Source organism: Thermobia domestica, chromosome 11 (genome assembly GCF_964235325.1).
Source record: "Thermobia domestica chromosome 11, izTheDome1.hap1.1, whole genome shotgun sequence".
Classification (NCBI taxonomy): Eukaryota; Metazoa; Arthropoda; class Insecta; order Zygentoma; family Lepismatidae; genus Thermobia; species Thermobia domestica.
This window is the reverse complement of record NC_137464.1, coordinates 31,348,676-31,367,352: the sequence shown is the minus strand read 5'-3', so window position 1 is coordinate 31,367,352 and position 18,677 is coordinate 31,348,676. Positions and strand designations below refer to the sequence as shown.

The window sequence follows — 18,677 nt, the reverse complement described above, 5'->3', positions numbered from 1 at the left end:
TCCCTGAAGTTTTGGACGTAAGTTTATTTAAAACAAAATAAAATTCTATTACTAAATTAAATATTTAGAAAATGCATGAAAATAATAGGGGGAAATGTAACGAATGTACTGACCAACGGACTGCAAAATAGAGCTATCAATAAATATCAATCGAATCTTTACACAAAGTAACCTTACCAGACCGGAAATTTTAGCAGCATTATGATACTGATGTTTGAGTTACATTATATCTCTCTGTAAAGCCGGTGTGAAATCGCCTTGATCGAATCTCAGAAGTTTCCTCACGCTGGCACATTTAATCATTATTGCATTGCTTCCATGTGCCAGGTTTTATTTGCTAATGTCCTGGAACGCCATACGAAATCCCATGTGCGTGCTGGTGTTAGCGCGTTTTATCATTTTAATATCTTACTCGCTTCTTATGGACTTTTTGTAACATTCTTGTGCGACATGTAACATACAAAGCTGTAATAATTTCCCTTCGAGCGTAGGTCACAGGTTCAATTCCAGGTCGGTGTACCCCAATTTTCGGCGCCCACCCATCGTGAGGCAAACTGGGGAATCACGTAAATAAAATACCTGACAACCACTAGGTCCAAAGAACTCACGACACACCTGTTAGAAAGAAGGCAATGCAACGCGCTGACCACCTGTTCATCATTAAACTGGACATAGTTCCGCCGACCGCTAACAGATGGAGTTGGAGCAGACTCACGCTCGCAAAGAGCTGTCACGCCAGTGGCTATTATTATTGTCAATTGCACTTATAGGAAAACTGCCTAAAATCGACTGCCAAGATCCGACTGATTTTGTTGAAGAGAAAGCAACGGAAAAAATTAATACAGTATTTCTTACGAGAATCCCACCCGTATTTTGTTTCTTTGAAGATTAATATTCCTTTTTAGCACCGAAACTATATGAGAACCTCAGTTTCAATGTGCGATCCAAATGTGAATCTCCCTAACGAAATGTGAAAGAACCAATCATTTACAAACAAAGAAGTCCTACATATGCATTACTATCTTTTAGAAAGTGAAAATCTGCGTACAAGTGCCGAACCAAGACATAACTTTTTTTTCTTTTATAATGAAAATACGTATCGTACCTAATGTTTTACTTTTAGATATCTGAAACACCCAGTCTATACGATTAATTAAATATTATTTGTGCAGTAAAAATAATAATACTTTAAATATACGAAAGGATTTACGACAAGACTATAACGGCTTACCTTGTGTGGTCTACCAATCAACGGATTACTAGCACATCTAATGTTAATAACATCCCTAATAAGATGTTTCTGTCCATTGTACGTTGTCAATATAGAGATCTTCTCTGCTGGATATCCCAGAAGTCTCATATACATGTATGTTGCTACAACATACTCAGCTTCGGCAAGATTCTGAAATAAATAATAATAATAATAATAATAATAAAAAAAAATCATAACAAATGACAAAAGCACTATGATTATCAGAATACCAGGGCAGTCAAACAGTTTTCGGAATTCTGTTGTAGCTCTTTATTACCACAATATAAGTACATATTTACTTAACCCTTTAACTGCCACAATGTATTAGTAAAAACTATATCTCTGGGGCCAAAACGTAATATTGATTTTTCTCATTTTATTTGGACTGATTCTGCATACTGTATATGTATAGGCCTAATCTTCGAAAACAAAAAAGTGTGAGGCATCCATAAGTGCCACGTGGCACAAATTTATAAAAACAGTGAGGCATAGCGATGATGCTTGATGGCGGTTAAAGGGTTTCGTCTTCAAAGTTAGCGCCTTCGGAAGACACACACTTGTTCCACCACTCGTCTCATTACTGGAAACACAGACGAAAGGCTTCTTTCTGTATCTTCCGAAGTTCAGTGGTCGCGTTAGTTTTGATCTCTTCTACGTACGTTGGCGAAACGGAAAAGGCCTATTTTTAGCTTTGGAAAGAGCCAAACATCTGATGGTGCTAAATTGTTTTCTAAGGCTATCAAACTCTCTGAATCAGATTTTCCTCAATTTCCACATGAACTTGATGTTTGCGTGTTGTTCGATCTGTGAAATTACACAATGACTGATAACTACACACTCCTCTGTTCAGCTACACTACTCGCACACTGCCTCTTATGGCTTGTTCACTCTTGTCAATTTCATAATTAGGCAACGTAAGGACTGTACTGTACAAGATCCATTGTGATTGCATCATAAATGTTAAAACTACAACATTCTGGGAACTATATATATATATAGAGCCGGATTTAGGGTGCAAAGGTGCACGTGCACCACCATCACCCACTTCGCTGTATTTATACACTACCTAAAATGAGAAGCTGGCAGTGAGTTTTGCAAAAATTAATTGTTTCAGTCAATTTTCAGAAGGTTGAAGGAAAAGAATTCATCGAGAGCAGACACTTAACATTTCCAGGGCAATTCCTCATTCACACCACAGATGCCTAAAGACATTTAAAAAAAACTCACTTTAATTTGAATGTACTGGCAGTTATTTGGTGCACCCCCCTCAGAAAATCCTGGATCCTACCCTATATATGTAAAAGGCACAGTGGTAGAGCCTTCACCTCTGGTGCTTGGGGTCCCGGGTTCGATCCCAGCCCTCGCCAAGTGAAGTTTGTTTCTCATAATCACCGTCTCCTTTAGCCTAACCGGCATAACCGTGGAAGGTAAAACTCAAAGATTTAATTTCATTTTCATTTATATATATAAGGCAGTTAAAATTTTACATAACTTCTTCAGGATTAAAGTAAATGTTCATACATTAATATTCGTTCATTACTTTTTTCTATTAGCTAATGACAAACTTACTTACTAATGTAATAATAAGATGACATAAAATTTTGGAAATATTTCGGAAACAATTTCGTAGTAATCTAGAAAATTTTTGACCATTATAAAATTTAATACTGAAAACCTCTTCTAATAACAATTTATGTACTTTGATTTTTTTCCAACTTCGATGCATGAATGTTGTTCTCGATTATTATATGAGAAACAAAACAAAAAAATATCTATTTAAATTCTTGTCTCTGGTAAATAACATAACTGAAACTAAAATCTTGACTGAAAGTTGTACTCAACAATAGTCTTTTCCCCTTTTATATTATGCTAACTTCTTCCAGTGTTTCGAACATTATGTCTTTTGTGTTCTATCGTGTAGTGATACCTTCTTCCAATGATTCCAACATAATTTTTGTGTTCCCCTTTTGTATGGCGCTAACTCCTCCCAGTCAACCCCTCCTCCTCTTTTAAAGCTTTTCTGTTCTTCATTTGTATGGTTTTACCTCCTCAAGTGTTTTCAGCATCGAACCATTTATATTTTCTTGTGTACTGTTACCTTATTGCAGTGTTTTGAACATCATATTTTTGTGTTCTTCTTTAGTTTCGGAAACCAAATATTTTGTGTTTTTCTTTTGAATGGTGTTACCTTTCTCCAGTGCTTTGAACATCGAATCATTTCCTCTTGTATGCTGTTATCCTCTTCCGAAGTTTTGGAACACTACATTTTTGTCCTCTTTTTATATGATGCTAGCTCCTTCCAGTGTTTTGAACACCACACGTTTTATGTCCTCCTCCCCTTAGTGCTAACTCCTACCAGAGTTTCTAAGGTTTTTTTTTTTTTTTTTTTCGTATAATGTTTTTTCTTCCAATATGTCCAATGTACTTTTTGTGTTCTCTTCTTGTATAGTGTTAACTCCTCCTAGTGTTTGGAATACTAAAGCTTTCGTGTTCTCCTTTCGCATAGTGGTACCTTCTTTCAATGATTCTAACACACTTTTTGTGTTCTCTTTTCGTATGGTGTTAACTCCTCCCAATGTTTGGAACACTTAAAGCTTTTGTGTTCTTATTTTTTATGGTGTTACCTTACCAATGCTTCCAGCATCAAACTTCATATATGCTGTTATCTTCTTACGATATTTTGAACACCATTCTTTTGTTCTTCGTTAGTTTCGAACACCAATTCTTTTGTAGTTTCCTCTTGGGTTACCTTTTACCAATGTTTGGAACAAAAAACTTTTTTTTTTTTTTTGAATGGTGTTACTTCTTTCAATGTTTAAACCATCGAACCTTCTTCCCGTATGTGCTGTTAACTTCTTCCGATGTTTCGAACACTACATTTTTTTGTGCTCCTATGACGTATGACGCTAACTCCTTCCAGTGTTCCAAACACCGCACTTTTATGTTCTCTTCTTATACATCGTACTAATTCCCCCCAGTGTTTCGAATACTGTGTCTTTTGTGTTCTCCTTTCGCACAGTGTTACCTTCTTCCAATGTTTCCAACGTATTTTTCGTGTTCATATTTTGTATGGTGTTAACTCCTCTTAGTGTTTAGAACACCAAAGTTTTTATGTTCTTCTGCATGGTAAAACTCTTGTTTGGAACACTCAACCTTTTGTAAGGTGTCACCTGCTCATTGTTTTTAGTATCACATTTTCTGTATTCTCTTGTATGCTGTTATCTTCTTCACGTGTTTTGAACACTACAATTTTGTTTTCTTTTGTTTCGAACAAAATCTTGTATGATCTTTTGTATGACGTCACCTCCTTCCAATGTTTCGAACACCAAACTTCTTGTTCTCCTCTTATGTAGTTCTAAATCTTTGCAGTGCTTCGAACACCAAACACTCTACGTTCTCTTTTCGTATAGTGTTGCTCTTCTAATGTTTCCAGCGTCGAATCTTTCGTATTCTCTTCTACGTTGTTACTTTCTTACAATGTTTCGAACACCATGTTTTTTTCTTCTTCTTTACTTTCAAACACCAAACTTTTTCTGGTCTCTTTTCCTATTGGGTTTAACACCATATTTTTTATTCTTTAGTTTCGAACACCAATTTTTTTTGTGGTCTCCTTTCCTATTGGGTTATCTTTTACTAGTGTTTCGAATATCAAACTATTTGTGGTTTTCTTTTGAATGGTGTTATCTTCTTTCAGTGTTTAGATAATCGAATCTTCTTCCCTTGTATGCTGTTAACTTCTTCCGATGTTTCGAACACTACATTTTTTGTTCTCTTTTTATATGATGTATGGTGCTAACTCCTTAAAGTGTTTCGAACACCGCACTTTTGTGTTCTCTTATATAGTACAAACTCCTCCCAGTATCTCGAACACTGTGTCTTTTGTGTTATACTTTTGCATAGTGTTACCTTCTTCCAATGTTTCGAACGTACTTTTTGTGTTCATATTTTGTATGGTGTTAACTCCTCTTAGTGTTTAGAACACTGAAGCTTTTGTGTTCTCCTTTTGTATGGTGACACTCTTCCTATTGTTTGGAACACTAAACCTTTTGTAAGAGGTTTTTTGTATCGCATTTTTTGTATTCTCTTGTATGCTCTTATCGTCTTCCTGTGTTTCGAACACTACAGTTTTGTTTTCTTTGGTTTCGAACATCAAATCTTTTATGTTCTCCTTTTGTATGGTGTTACCTCCTTCCAATGTTTCGAACACCAAACGTTTTACGTTATTTTTTCATATAGAACGTAAAATGTTTCTCCTCCTCCTCCAATGGTTCCAGCATCGAATCTTTTATATTTTCTTATATGCTCTTACCTTCTTGCAGTGTTTCGAACACCATATTTTTTCTTCTTTTTTCGTTTCGAACACCATATTTTTCTTTTTCTTTAGTTTCGAATACCAAACTTTTTTGTGGTCTCCTTTTCTATTGGATTACCTTTTTCCAGTGTGTCGGAAACCAAACTTTTTTGTTGTAGTGCTAATTCATTGCATCATTTCGAACACCAAACTTTTACGTTATCCTTTCGTATAGTGATATCTCCTCCTATTGTTTGGACCACTAAACTTTTTGTACGGGTGTCACCTCCTTAATGTTGTCAATATCGAATCTTTTGTATTCTCTTGCATGTTGTTATCTTCTTCAAGTATTTTGAACACTACAGTTTTGTTTTGTTTTGTTTCGAACATCGAAACTTTTATGTTCTCCTTTTATATGGTGTTACCTTATTCCAGTGTTTCGAAAGCTCTCTATAGTGTCAACTTATTCTATATTTTGAACAATACAGCTTTCGTACTCCCCTTTTATTTATGTTTGAAAATCTGGCACGTGAAAACACATTACAGCCAAAACTCAACAATCACATTTACTCTTCGTGAAGACTTCTAAAGTTACAGTACCATATTTTGTTTTACTTTTAACGTAATTTGAAAATATAAAATAATGAAATTATAATAACTTACCTGATAAAAATATGGACTTGGTTCAGATTCCCCAACGCCGTTGAAGTCTTCGACGTTAATAAGTTGGTAGTCATACCAAAAGCCGGGGTTTGCCAATTTGTATTCAGGCCAATATTCCACATGCGGTAAGTTGCCAAGCTTCTTGTATCTCCAATTGTACAATTTGCAAATGCTGTTAAGATGAAAATGTCAATATAAATAATGCGATAATGGAACAAAAGAACAGCTATAGCAAATATGAATAGGTCACAAGGGAAAGATAGAAAGTACCTCTAATTCTTTAAGTCAAACAAATTGTAATCAAGTACTATTAGAAGAACTAAACTGACGTATGATTGTAACTATTAACTGGAATTTAGCTTTATACCCCAACAAATGTTCTATTCTTTCTATCTCTTTAAAAAAAGAACGCACTTCTTCACGCTTACAATGTCAACAATATACCTATTAAACGTGTCTCATTTCAAAAAGATCTAGGTGTTGTCTTTGATGGCAAAAGTCTCCTTTACGGATCACATCTCTTCGATCTCATCCAGAGCTATTAAATTACTTGGTCTACTTTATAGATGTTCAGAAATACAAAGTCTCCCTGCCCTTACAATGTTTTATAAGGCTTATATTTCCCGATCATTGAATACTGTTCACCTATATGGAATATGGCAGTACCTACTAACCTATCACGCATTGACTCGGTCTTAAACTTCTTTATAGTCATAGTTAAATTTAGAATTCCAGAATTACGTGACCCACACGAGACAAGAAATAATGTCTTTAATGAACTTATGTACCCCAGACAAACAACGCCGAGCTGCAGACCTATTTTACCTATATAAGATTACCAACAGTAAAATTGATTCTGAATTTTACTAACACAGATTAAATTTTAAGTTTCTCCCCGGCAAACTCGTTCTCTAAATATGCTAACTTACGAGACACCTTGATTATCAATTGCAAAACGCTCCTTGTTTTACAGACTAGCGCACGATTACAATACATTGCAACAGGATGTAATAGTTTTACTTCTGAACAATACTTCAGAACTCAGCTAAAGAGAACATTGTAAATTTAAAGGTGAACCTTTTGTGTTATTATTTCTTTTTTTTATTGTTTGTTTTTATTTTATTTTATTTTATTTGTTATTGTTGAACCTTTTGTGTTATTATTTCTTTTTTATTGTTTGTTTTTATTTTATTTTATTTTATTTGTTATTGTTAAACCTTTTCTGTTATTTCTTTTTTTCATTGTTTGTTTTTATTTTATTTTATTTTATTTTATTTGTTATTGTTGAACCTTTTGTGTTATTATTTCTTTTTTTATTGTTTGTTTTTATTTTATTTTATTTGTTATTGTTGAACCTTTTGTGTTATTATTTCTTTTTTATTGTTTGTTTTTATTTTATTTTATCTGTTATTGTTGAACCTTTTGTGTTATTCTTTTTTATTGTTTGTTTTTATTTTATTTTATTTTATTTTATTTGTTATTGTTGAACCTTTTGTGTTATTATTTCTTTTTTATTGTTTGTTTTTATTTTATTTTATTTTATTTTATTTGTTATTGTTATGTTGTTCAGTTTCAGTCAATTGGCTTAATGTTGTACGATACTCTGTAAATAAATAAATAAATAAATTGAATTCAGGATTGCAACTACATATATTCGTATTGGCGAATTTTTAGTGGGTAACCCTACCTTCGTCAGCGGCTTATATATGTAATACATAATATCACTCTGTTGCTATCACTTATTGTGGCTTCAACTGAATTATGAAATATTTTACCGGTTAAGTTATGCTCACTGGTAACACCTAAAAAATTCAATAGTAAAACATTATCTCAGTGAATACTATGTAATAAAATATACGCTTCAAATACATAATACTTTATTTTTTTAAATACCACTGAAGCCATGGTAAGTAATAACAAGAATATTAATATATTTACGGGGCCGCGGTGGCTCAGTGGTAGAGCGTTCACCTCTGGTGCTTGGGGTCCTGGGTTCGATCCCAGCCCCCGCCAAGTGAACTTTGTGGTGGACAAACACCGTGTGGGGGGGTTTTCTCGGCGTTCTCCCGTTTCCCCCCACTTTCTTCATCCCACCATTTCCTTGATTACTCATCATCACCATCTCCTTTAGTCTAACCGGCATAACCGTTGGACGTAAAACTCAAAGATTTCATTTCATTTTTAATATATTTAAAACTATGTATTTGTTACAAATTATTCACCATGGTTTGTTAACTGTTTTTCCTGACAACAGTTTACCCATTTCTCTGACAAAAGTTTGTATAATTTTCCCACTTTTTCGCAACCCCATTAGTTTATTCGAGTTGATTTTGAGCTTAACGTTTCGTTCAGCAGCGAGACTATATGAGACGTGGACCTACTGATTAACGTGGAATCCGAACATGAGCCGCCGCGAATCGAACCCGGGTCTCCCACGACAAAGGCACGTACGCTAACCGCTTGGCTACGAAGGAGCTCCCATTAGTTTACTTAGATACCTAAAGTAAAGGTAGGGCACTATTCTAATAAAATGGATCGGCCTAAAAAAAAAATGCATGACCAAATATACATATTAATCGGTGTACGCAATACAAAATTACACGTGAACATACATACGGTATTAAGACTATCAGCTGTTGAAGAGTTTCATGTTCAACTCCAAAAACTATCATTATATACCGATAAAATTTATATAGAACCTGCGAGAAAGTATACTCTTTGGAACTTTTTTTTTTTAAATCGAAATTGGAAATATTTGTATTGAAGTTATGCATAAGCATGCACATCATGAAGTCGGTTAATTACGACATTAACACTATTAACAGTTGAAGAGGTTCATAGTCTAGCTCCAATGACTATCATCAGATCCCAATGAAATTTATATGAAATCACTGCGAGAGCTTACTTTTTCAAACAAAATGAAAATCAAGAAAATTGGTACGATTATGACGAAATTATGTGTGATTGATTACAGTACGAACACTGTCAGTCATTGAGAATTTCCATGGTCTAGCCCCGAAGACTACTGTTAAAATACTCACGAAATTTATGTGAAACACCGGAAAAGAATATTCATTTTAAAAAATTTAAATCGGTGCACCTATGTTGAAGAATTATGGTTGAACATATATATATAAACGGATCGAACTGAAAACCTAGATTTTTTCTTCTTTCTTTTGAAGTCGGTTAAAAAGACGTATGTATCTCAGCTCAGAAGATCAGAAACGCCATATTTTGTCTATATTAAGGGATTCAAGATGCCGTAGCTCAACCGTTTTCACAATTAAGAACCTAACAATAAATCATGGTACAACATACGTTGATATAACTTAGTGCATCTGTAATCTAATATTCTATATTGTTGTTTTGTTTGTTTGTCAAAGTTGCCTTAATTATTGAGAACGACTGCTTTGTTTTCCTGATATTACAGAACTTTTCAATAATTTCCCTGGCAATAAAAAACTTTCAATAATTTTCTTGATTTTTCCCGACAAAAATCAAACTCTCTGACATTCCCTGATTTTCCAGTCTGTGGGAACCCTGGGTTTATATATTATGTTTGCAAAATGTTATAGGTGAGCTTAATCATGTAAGCAATGTTCTTTCATTATGCAATTTAAGCCATGAGATGTGTTTACCTTAACAAAAAGAAAAAGATAAAAAAGTCGCTGACAAAGATGGGAATTCCTACTGAAAATTTCGGCAATAGTAAATATTTAGACGTGTTCCTGAGTCTAATGTTTAACTTATTTAAATATGAAACAAATTTATACACAATCACATCCTCACTAAAGTACTTATCAAAATAATAAACTAGAAAACTAAATCTCTGCAGGAATAAAATTATAATGCTTAATGGTTATTCTGCAGGCGTACGCCTCAAATATTTCTTTGCCTTTGATAAAGAGACAAAACTCTGAAGTTGTTTCCCAGAAATAAAAAAATGATATACTAAAATTACGACAGTTTTACTATCTAGTGAAGGAAGAAAGAACGAAATTACGGCAGTTCTACTATCTTAGTGAAGAAAGAACGAAATTACGACAGTTCTACTATCTTAGTGAAGAAAGAAAGAAATTACGGCAGTTCTACTATCTTAGTGAAGAAAGAAAGAACAAAATTACGACAGTTCTGCTATCTTAGTGAAGAAAGAGAGAACAAAATTATGGCAGTTCTGCTATCTTAGTGAAGAAAGAAAGAAAAAAGAAAGAAAGAAAAAGGAAAAAGAAAGAAAGAAAGAAAGAAAGAAGAAAGAAAGAAAAAAGAAACAAAGAAATTACAGCAGTTCTACTATTTTAGTGAATAAATAAATAAATAAATAAATAAATAAATTACGGCAGTTCTACTATCTAATAAAGAAATATATAAATCACGGCAGTTCTATCTAGTGAAGAAATTATGGCAGTTCAGCTATCTAGTGAAGAAATAAAGAAATTACGTTAGTTATGTTAAGAACGAAACTACGGCAGTTCTACTATCTAGTAAGAAAAGAAAGAAGTTACGACAGTTATGTTAAGAAAGAAATTACGGCAGTCATGTTAAGAAAGAAAATGCGGCGAAACTATGGTAGTTCTGCTGTCTAGTAAAGAAAGAAAGAAATTACGGCAGTTCTGCTATCTAGTGAGAAAGTGAGGGAGTCTAATTAAAGTAATTCCAGCTTTCAATTCCTCTATCCGTTCTTGTTTGTACCTTACCTTGGTCTTGCTCTGCCTTGGCCATCCAGATCAACCGTAGGAACACCCAAGCGCACAATTCGTGTGAACAGCGATTGTTCCATGTTCGAGTACTTCTGGAAAGCCATATTTTTAATAACAGGAGGAAGCTGGTGATGATCACCAATCATAATCCATCTTTTCAATCGGCTGTAACCATCTTCTGGGTTCTGGAGAAGCAAAGGAATAAACGTTTCGATCTCCAATATTTGAGCAGATTCTTCCATCAAGATGTTGTCGTATTTAAAACCTGTTATGAAAATAATAAAAGATTCATAGAACTGTTGAGGAGTTAAGAGAATTTTGTAACATATATTTTATGAAAATATTGGACTACAATGTTACCGATATAATATAAACAGACTTGCTGTTGTTTTGAGATTAGTCTAGGAATGTTTACCTAGAAGTTTGTTGTTTGTTTTTGATCAATATACTGTGCAAGCAAGAATCTCGGTGGCGTAGTCGGCAATGCGACTACCTACCAACCAGACGTCCCGGGTTCAATCAGTGGTGAGGACGAGATTTATTTCCCGTTCCAAAGTCAAGAAAGAGTCTTACCTCTACACTGACATTGGGCCACCACCGGCCTATCTATAATGGAAACATGTTGAAATCGGAACATGTTAAAGAAAAATGTTGAAATACGTTATAAATGTACTTTAATACCAGTACAAAATCTGGAAGAATTTGGAAGTAAAACAAGCGGAACATAGTCGAAAAACCGAACTCAGAAGCTCCTGGCGTGTAAATTTGGTTCCTGACCGAACTGGGCCACCAAAAATCGACCGATCCTGACTGATCTTTTTCACTTAGACAATGGGCTATTTGCTCTCCAAATTCCGTTGAGATTCGGCCAAAAGTTACCGAGAAGTAAAGCACTCCATACAACGTATCCGAGCCGAGCCCGTCTCTAATCGAGCTCCGCAACCAAATACAAAGACCTCTATTTCTTAGACGATAAACTCTTGCTTACCAAATTTAGATCAGATCCAGTCAGTAGTTAACGACAAATAAAGTACCACATTCACACACACATACATTATATATATACCTGGAGTGAAACTATAAGTTCCCCTAGCTTACGCCGGGAGCTTAAAAAAATTGTGTTAACTACTGCATTTATTGGTATAATCAAGTAGCAGTCTGTCGATAAACCTAAAATTTTAAAGTATAAGGATAATCCTTCAACGATTTATAACTTAATACTCCCATTCTTTTCCCCTGTTTTAATCGTTGCCTAGTTTAACTATTTTATTGTCTCTATAATTGTCATTTGCAATCGTATTCTTATATCTCTTGACCGGAGGAGGTAAATTTGGATGCTAAGATTATATTAACTATGTATGACAAAGTCATGTACGAATTAGCAGACGATTACATTCTACATATACAATGTAAAATACTTTCAATCCTATACTCACGCGCATTCAAAAAAGTCACGTGCAGGTATTTCAAGCAATATACAGTTACTTTAGTTCGTTGATTGATTTAATTAAAAAATGAAATGAAATGAAATCTTTAAGTTTTACGTCCCACGTTTATGCCGGTTAGGCTAAAGGAGACGGTGAAGATGAGAAATAAAAGAAATGGTGGAATGAAAGAAGTGGGAGGAAACGGGAGAACCCCGAGAAAACCCACGAGCACGATGTTTGTCCACCACAAAGTCCACACGGCGCGAGCTGGAATCGAACCAGGGACCCTAAGCACCGGAGGTGAACGCTCTACCACTGAGCCACCGCGTCCCCTTGATTTAATAAATTTCTTGTTTATTACTGTCGTCAAATAATCAGCTCGTGCGCGCTGCGCGGAGGAAAAGTGAAATGAAACTGAAAAGTGGTATTTCAGTTTAACGTCCTACGATTATGTCCTTTTGGCTAAGGGAGATGTATGATTAAGGTAACTGAATGATAATGGAAAAATCAGTGAAATCAGAATGTGAGAGGAACGGAAGTACCCCGAAAAAACTTGCGGACATGATGTTGTCTACCACAAACTTGGCCGATCATCGAACCAGGGACTCCATGCACCAAAGGTAAGCGCTCTATCACTGAGCCACCGTGCCTCTTTGTTGCACGGAGGAAAAGGGGGCTCAATTGTCTAATTTTAAACTATGGGACCTTCAGACTTCTGTGTCCTGTTGGGCTTCACTTTATCCCCACGCCCCAATATCAATAACCTAATCTGCACACTGGGTGCTTGCGTGTAAGTTCATCCTTTCATCCTTGACACTCTGAAAGCCAAAAAGTGGATATGACGGAGAAGCCTCAAGGAAAATATACGCCACATTGTATCAAAATCGACTAACCTTTAAGAAAGTTATCCGGGAAAATTATTTTATTATATTACTTAAATAAGAAAACCTTAAAGCTGTGGGAAAACTCATTCCTTTTACTCTCTTAACCTTCAACTGTAGGTAGTGGGATGATCAGAAAGTCGTAAAGAAAATATACAATATATTGTATAAAAATGGAATAATTTTTACGTAGGTTATGCTGGAAAATTGTTTTGATATCACATAATGCATATGCCTAAACTTTCAATCTGGGGTTAATTTTATCCCTTTTACCTTTTATTCTTAACAAATTTCAACCCCAAATAATCGGTTTATTTCCTAAGATTACAGAAAGACACATGAAAACTTTCATTAATTTAAATAAATTTAATGGAAGATATCCTGGATCAGACAGACAGCCACATGAATACCAGCTGAATCGGATGATAGAAGCATGCTTATAAGTAAGAACGTTATAAAAAAATAATACACTCTATTACCTAGATCTACCAGCTCTCTCCTCTTCAATGCTGCGTGAGTACATGTCATAGCAATGACTTTAGCTTCTTTAACTAGCAGATACTTTGAACGATCCAAACCACTTCGCAACAGTTCAAACGCTCGAAACTCTTCCAACTGCGTGAAAATCTTTTCTATGTACCTAAAGGAAGAGAGAAATAACAAATTTAAACTTTAAGGCAACACTGAAATTCTAAGTGTGAAAACGTGTAACTGAATCAGAGATTAAACCCATGTATCCTATTACCAAGCTGGTGCATTAACAGGGTGTCTACTAAGTTTCATTTTCAAAATTCCGGTATATTTCCAGTATATTCAGTATAACTATCAGCAAAATTCCAATACCTATTACAATGATTTTTTAAAAACTCCTTTAGGAATAATAACACTCTTGATGATTTCAGGTTTATAATTGTTTCACCATCAAAAGAATATTTTTAATAAATTAGTTACCCTTGATTTTTTTGAAACACAAATAATTTTTTAACATTTTTAAAGGGCTTCCCAACTCCCCTCACAGCCCTCCACTCCACCCATTGTTTTAAATGTTTAATAACAAATTTAATAAAACTCCTACTTTGGAAAAATTTACAATCTCAATGAATACAAAATTGTTTCTAAGACTATTAAAACCATTAAAAAAGTATTGTTGACAAATTACCATTTTCATGATTTTTTCCAGTATGTGAATCAAAATTCCAGTAATTTCCAGTATTTCCAGTATCAAAATTAAATTCTAGTATAATTCAAGTATTTCCACTTATTTCCAGTAACAGTAGACACCCTGTTTAACAATTATGCCACCCAATTTTTCTCCAGATCAACAAAGTACTTGCACTCTTGTAGCCAGAATTCCATAACTTTTAGTTGGAATGATAGTTCGGGTATCAATTCATCACTAGAAAAGGGCAAAATATGAAATTTTACAAGCCATGTCTCCTACGGGAATGGAAACACGGATATTAATATTACATGGTATGCCGAATCGAAATAGCGTGTTTTAAATTTTGATATTATATGATATTTTGACAATTTTCAAATTTAGTGAAAATCTTCACATTTCTTCATATTCTGTATGTATCGTTATCTTTATACTGATTCTCCAATTTCACTGAAACCAATGACCTTGCATCACCTTCAAGGTTAAGTGCACTTCCCTCCCACATGTAGAAGGGGAAGTTCCATTCTTATTAGATCCAAAAGTAACAGGTGAAATCCTTCTCGTTATATCTACTGATGCGAGGTCCCCTAGAGAGTGGCAATCTACCAGTATTTCCAGTGTTGAAGCTCGAGCCTTTTAAGGCAACGATGGAGTTTCTTTTTCTCCCTCCTCTTTTGGTGCCAGAACTCGTCGCGACATCGCAAGGTAAATAATCAAACGGTATGATCACACCCAGCAAAGTCCAACTTACGATCTACAAAGCCACTATAAACTAGCCTTGCCTACCTCAGATTATGGCTGAAATACCACTTCCATTACTGAAACAGATGAAATTCGTACAATCCTTCCCTTTAGGAACGGGATAAACCTCTCGGCCCCAACAGAATGTCTCTTCACATTTGGCTCATTTTACTTTATGAGTTAGAAATACAATGACAGCGTAGGATTTACTTGTACTACCCCCAATATACTTAGCTTTAAAAATTTTACTCCACTACATCCGACGAGGGACGGAACTGAGTGATGCTAACGCAAAATGGGGGGAACCTAAAGGTGGCAATTGAACATTCTCAGGCTGATATCCCTAACTATAAAAATCGGTATACAACTCAGATTTACAGAAGCTTTAACATTTAAACTCCTCTAACCTTAACTGACTGTTTAAGAGTAACACACGATTCATCACCACAAACATGATCAACCATATCATCAATTTGATTTCAATAATTCTTATGATAAACAGCTTGAAACTGCTTAGCCATAAATTCGGTTAATAGCTGTGGGTTAGATAAAGCTCATCATTAACCAACACCGCCTTATTACTTTCCTTAATATTCAACTTATTCTTAGTAAAATTCCAAAATTTCTAGAGGCATTTTGATTTTACTAAAATAATTATTTTTTCTTAGAAGTTGCTTCTTAAAATTTAGACGACACCTAGAAAAAGCATCATAATCATATGTAAATTGACTTCTTTTATATTTCTTATGAGCACTAATTTTCTTGTTAAGTAACCTAATTAGAGTACGAAAATACCATCTTGGATATTTAGAATTTATTTTCACTGCTATTGGAATATGGTTATTAATCGCTTCCACTATAGTATCATTAACCTTTTGTGCAACGAGATTAACATATCTTTATTCAACAAAATATTAGTCCATGCCACTCCTTGAACTTTTCTATATAAAGAAAGTCAGACATCTTTATGATATAACAAACATTGATCTCTCAAAATCTCTTGTCCTCTAGAAGAACCATTAACAGAGATAGCAACAGGATCATGATATTGATCAGGAGGAACTATGGGTATAACATTTTTACTAGATTTACTGTAGATGTTGTTCTAGATTAGATAGAGGCTTGAGACCGTACAATCTATATTTAAGTTCATATCATCCAAAAAATTGAATAAAACTCTAGCTTTGGATTTTGAATAATAATTTGTATCACCACAAAAGTTTCTGTTAGTCCAGTCAACTTCAGATATGCTAAAATCACCAATAATAACTGTCATAGTTCAAAATATTCACTTTGGAAGCACTAACATTCCAATAACCCATGAAGTTTATGAAAGAGTATGTTGGATGAAAACAACATACAATCAATAAGTTCTTTCCATTCACTATAACCATTTCAATCCATATACCTGTACATTCAGTCTCAATTTCTAGATCATTTAGTCTCCGTTGACAACTTATTATTATTATTATTATTTTCATGACTTGTTTATTCATGTATCGTTTGCTTTTTTTATGTGACCAATTCAAGGCTTTGGTCGTATTGTCACTTTCATCAATAACGAAATAAATAAATATTACTTTCAAGACGTGAGAAACAATGTTTTGTTTCAGTTAGTTGAAATGTACAGGAAAGAATAAGCATTGGTATCAATCCGCACAATTCTAATCTTTTAAATTCTAAAAAAAGATCAATGAAAACATTAGATTTTAGAATTGGATTCTGATTATTTTTTTAATAATAGAAGAGTTTACTTACCTGAAGCACCCTTCTGCTATTTCCATATCCTCTTCGTAAGATTTGCATTTAAACAAGGGCTGTGGAGCATTGTCAAAGAAACGAATGAAAGGAAATTCATCCTTAATAGCTTCCACTGGAACAATCTGGAAAAACGTTGCCATGGATTTCTCAAATAATCTCTAATTTTGATTTTATAAGAATGAAACAATGAAAAATTCATAACAATTATCTAAGCTTTAAACTTGTGAACTACATACTCAAAATTGTTGATTTTGAGTTTAATGTCCCGTTCAGCAGCGAGGTTATACGAGACGTGGACCTATTGAGTAACATGCAATCCGAACCACATGAGCTCCGCCGGAAATCGAACCCGGGTCTCCCATACCAAAGACGCATACGCTAACCGCTTAGCTATGAAGGAGCTCTACCTGCTCAAAAGTATTTATATATATGTCAAATGGCGATTAGAAGCAGAAATCTCCACGACCAGTGGTGAGGCATGATATTATACTAATGTTCGTCCAAGACAAAAACATAACACCTGATGTTAATTTTTGAAAGCAAAACATTACTTTATGTATATAGTGATTGCTGCTGAACTGAAAACAATATTCTATAGGATAAGCCAAATATCTCCATATATAGGAAATTTTATTTTAAATTTCAATTGTTCCCGAAACTTCGATTTGTGATTTCTAGGTTCACGATTAGAAGAACATCATGTAATCAAGTGGCTATAACGATCCTTTTGGCTCTGAACTTCTATTTGTGGGGCCACGTGAAGGCAGAGACAAAAGTGATTAAGACTGTCAGCGTAAAAACCTCGAGAAACAAATGTTTCGAGCTCGAACATCCACAACGCTGAAGTCTTTGCATGCTGTTCAGCGTGAGTGATTAGAATGCCTATTCACTTACAATCATACTGAACAAACGTTGTGATTCTACTGTAGTATATGCAAGCTAAGCTGAGAATGCCTACAGTATATATGGAGACTTTTGACCCATCTTTTTTTCTTTACAACTTTTCATTTACGCAAAGTGTAGCTTTATTATAAAACGCTTTGTCCATGTGGATCTCCATCCAGTTCTTGTTGGCTTCGTACAAACGAGAGATGTTTTTCCGATCTATGGGGGCCATGATAAATTCTGAAAGTAGGCAGCATTTATCTTCACATGTTTGTCCATCTTACATACCTCCAACAACCCTTCATAACCGTATTGGAAGAGAATTCCCTGTAGGAAACTTCCTCGGCACTGGCGGTAAAAGGTGTTACAGTACATCATTACCCAATGTTACAATACAACGCGTGAAATAAATGTAGGTCTCATCCAATGTGACAACCATCCTCCATTGTTACCCTCTCTCTTTCTTGTAGTTAGCGGCAGTTTGCGTTACGTTCAACAATGTGGTTAGTGAGAAAGTTGTGAACCTGGCTGCAGGAAAGTAAAATATTTTACATTGTACGAAACGTATGTAAATAGTAACATCTTAAATTGTTTTCATATTGGTGCCGCTGTGTTAGTGTATATATATATATATATATATATATATATATATATATATATATATTAGGGATGGCCAAAATTTTCCGGATTCCGGAAATTTTGTTTTCCGGAATCGGAAAATTTACTTTCCGGAATTCGGAAAAATTCCGGAATTCAGAAAAATTCCGGAATTCGGAAAAATTCCGGAATTCAGAAAAATTCCGGATTTCGGAAAAAATCCGGAATTCGGAAAAATTCCGAAATTCGGAAAAATTCCGGAATGCAGAAAAATTCCGGAATTCGGAAAAATTCCGGAATTTGGAAAAAATCCGGATTTCGGA

General features: G+C 34.6%; 1 protein-coding gene across 1 annotated transcript in view; it reads right to left on the bottom strand.

The window, feature by feature from the left end:
- Positions 1 to 18,677, bottom strand: part of LOC145664005 (RNA helicase aquarius) — a 253,088-nt gene that overhangs the window by 13,679 nt on the left and 220,732 nt on the right. Inside the window, exons 20-24 of the mRNA XM_081730295.1 lie at positions 16,870 to 16,994; positions 13,691 to 13,851; positions 10,901 to 11,168; positions 6,207 to 6,378; positions 1,232 to 1,402 (exon numbers count right to left, since the gene is read on the bottom strand). Of these exons, the coding sequence (XP_081586421.1) occupies positions 1,232 to 1,402; positions 6,207 to 6,378; positions 10,901 to 11,168; positions 13,691 to 13,851; positions 16,870 to 16,994 (897 nt within the window). The remainder of the gene's footprint in view (positions 1 to 1,231; positions 1,403 to 6,206; positions 6,379 to 10,900; positions 11,169 to 13,690; positions 13,852 to 16,869; positions 16,995 to 18,677) is intronic.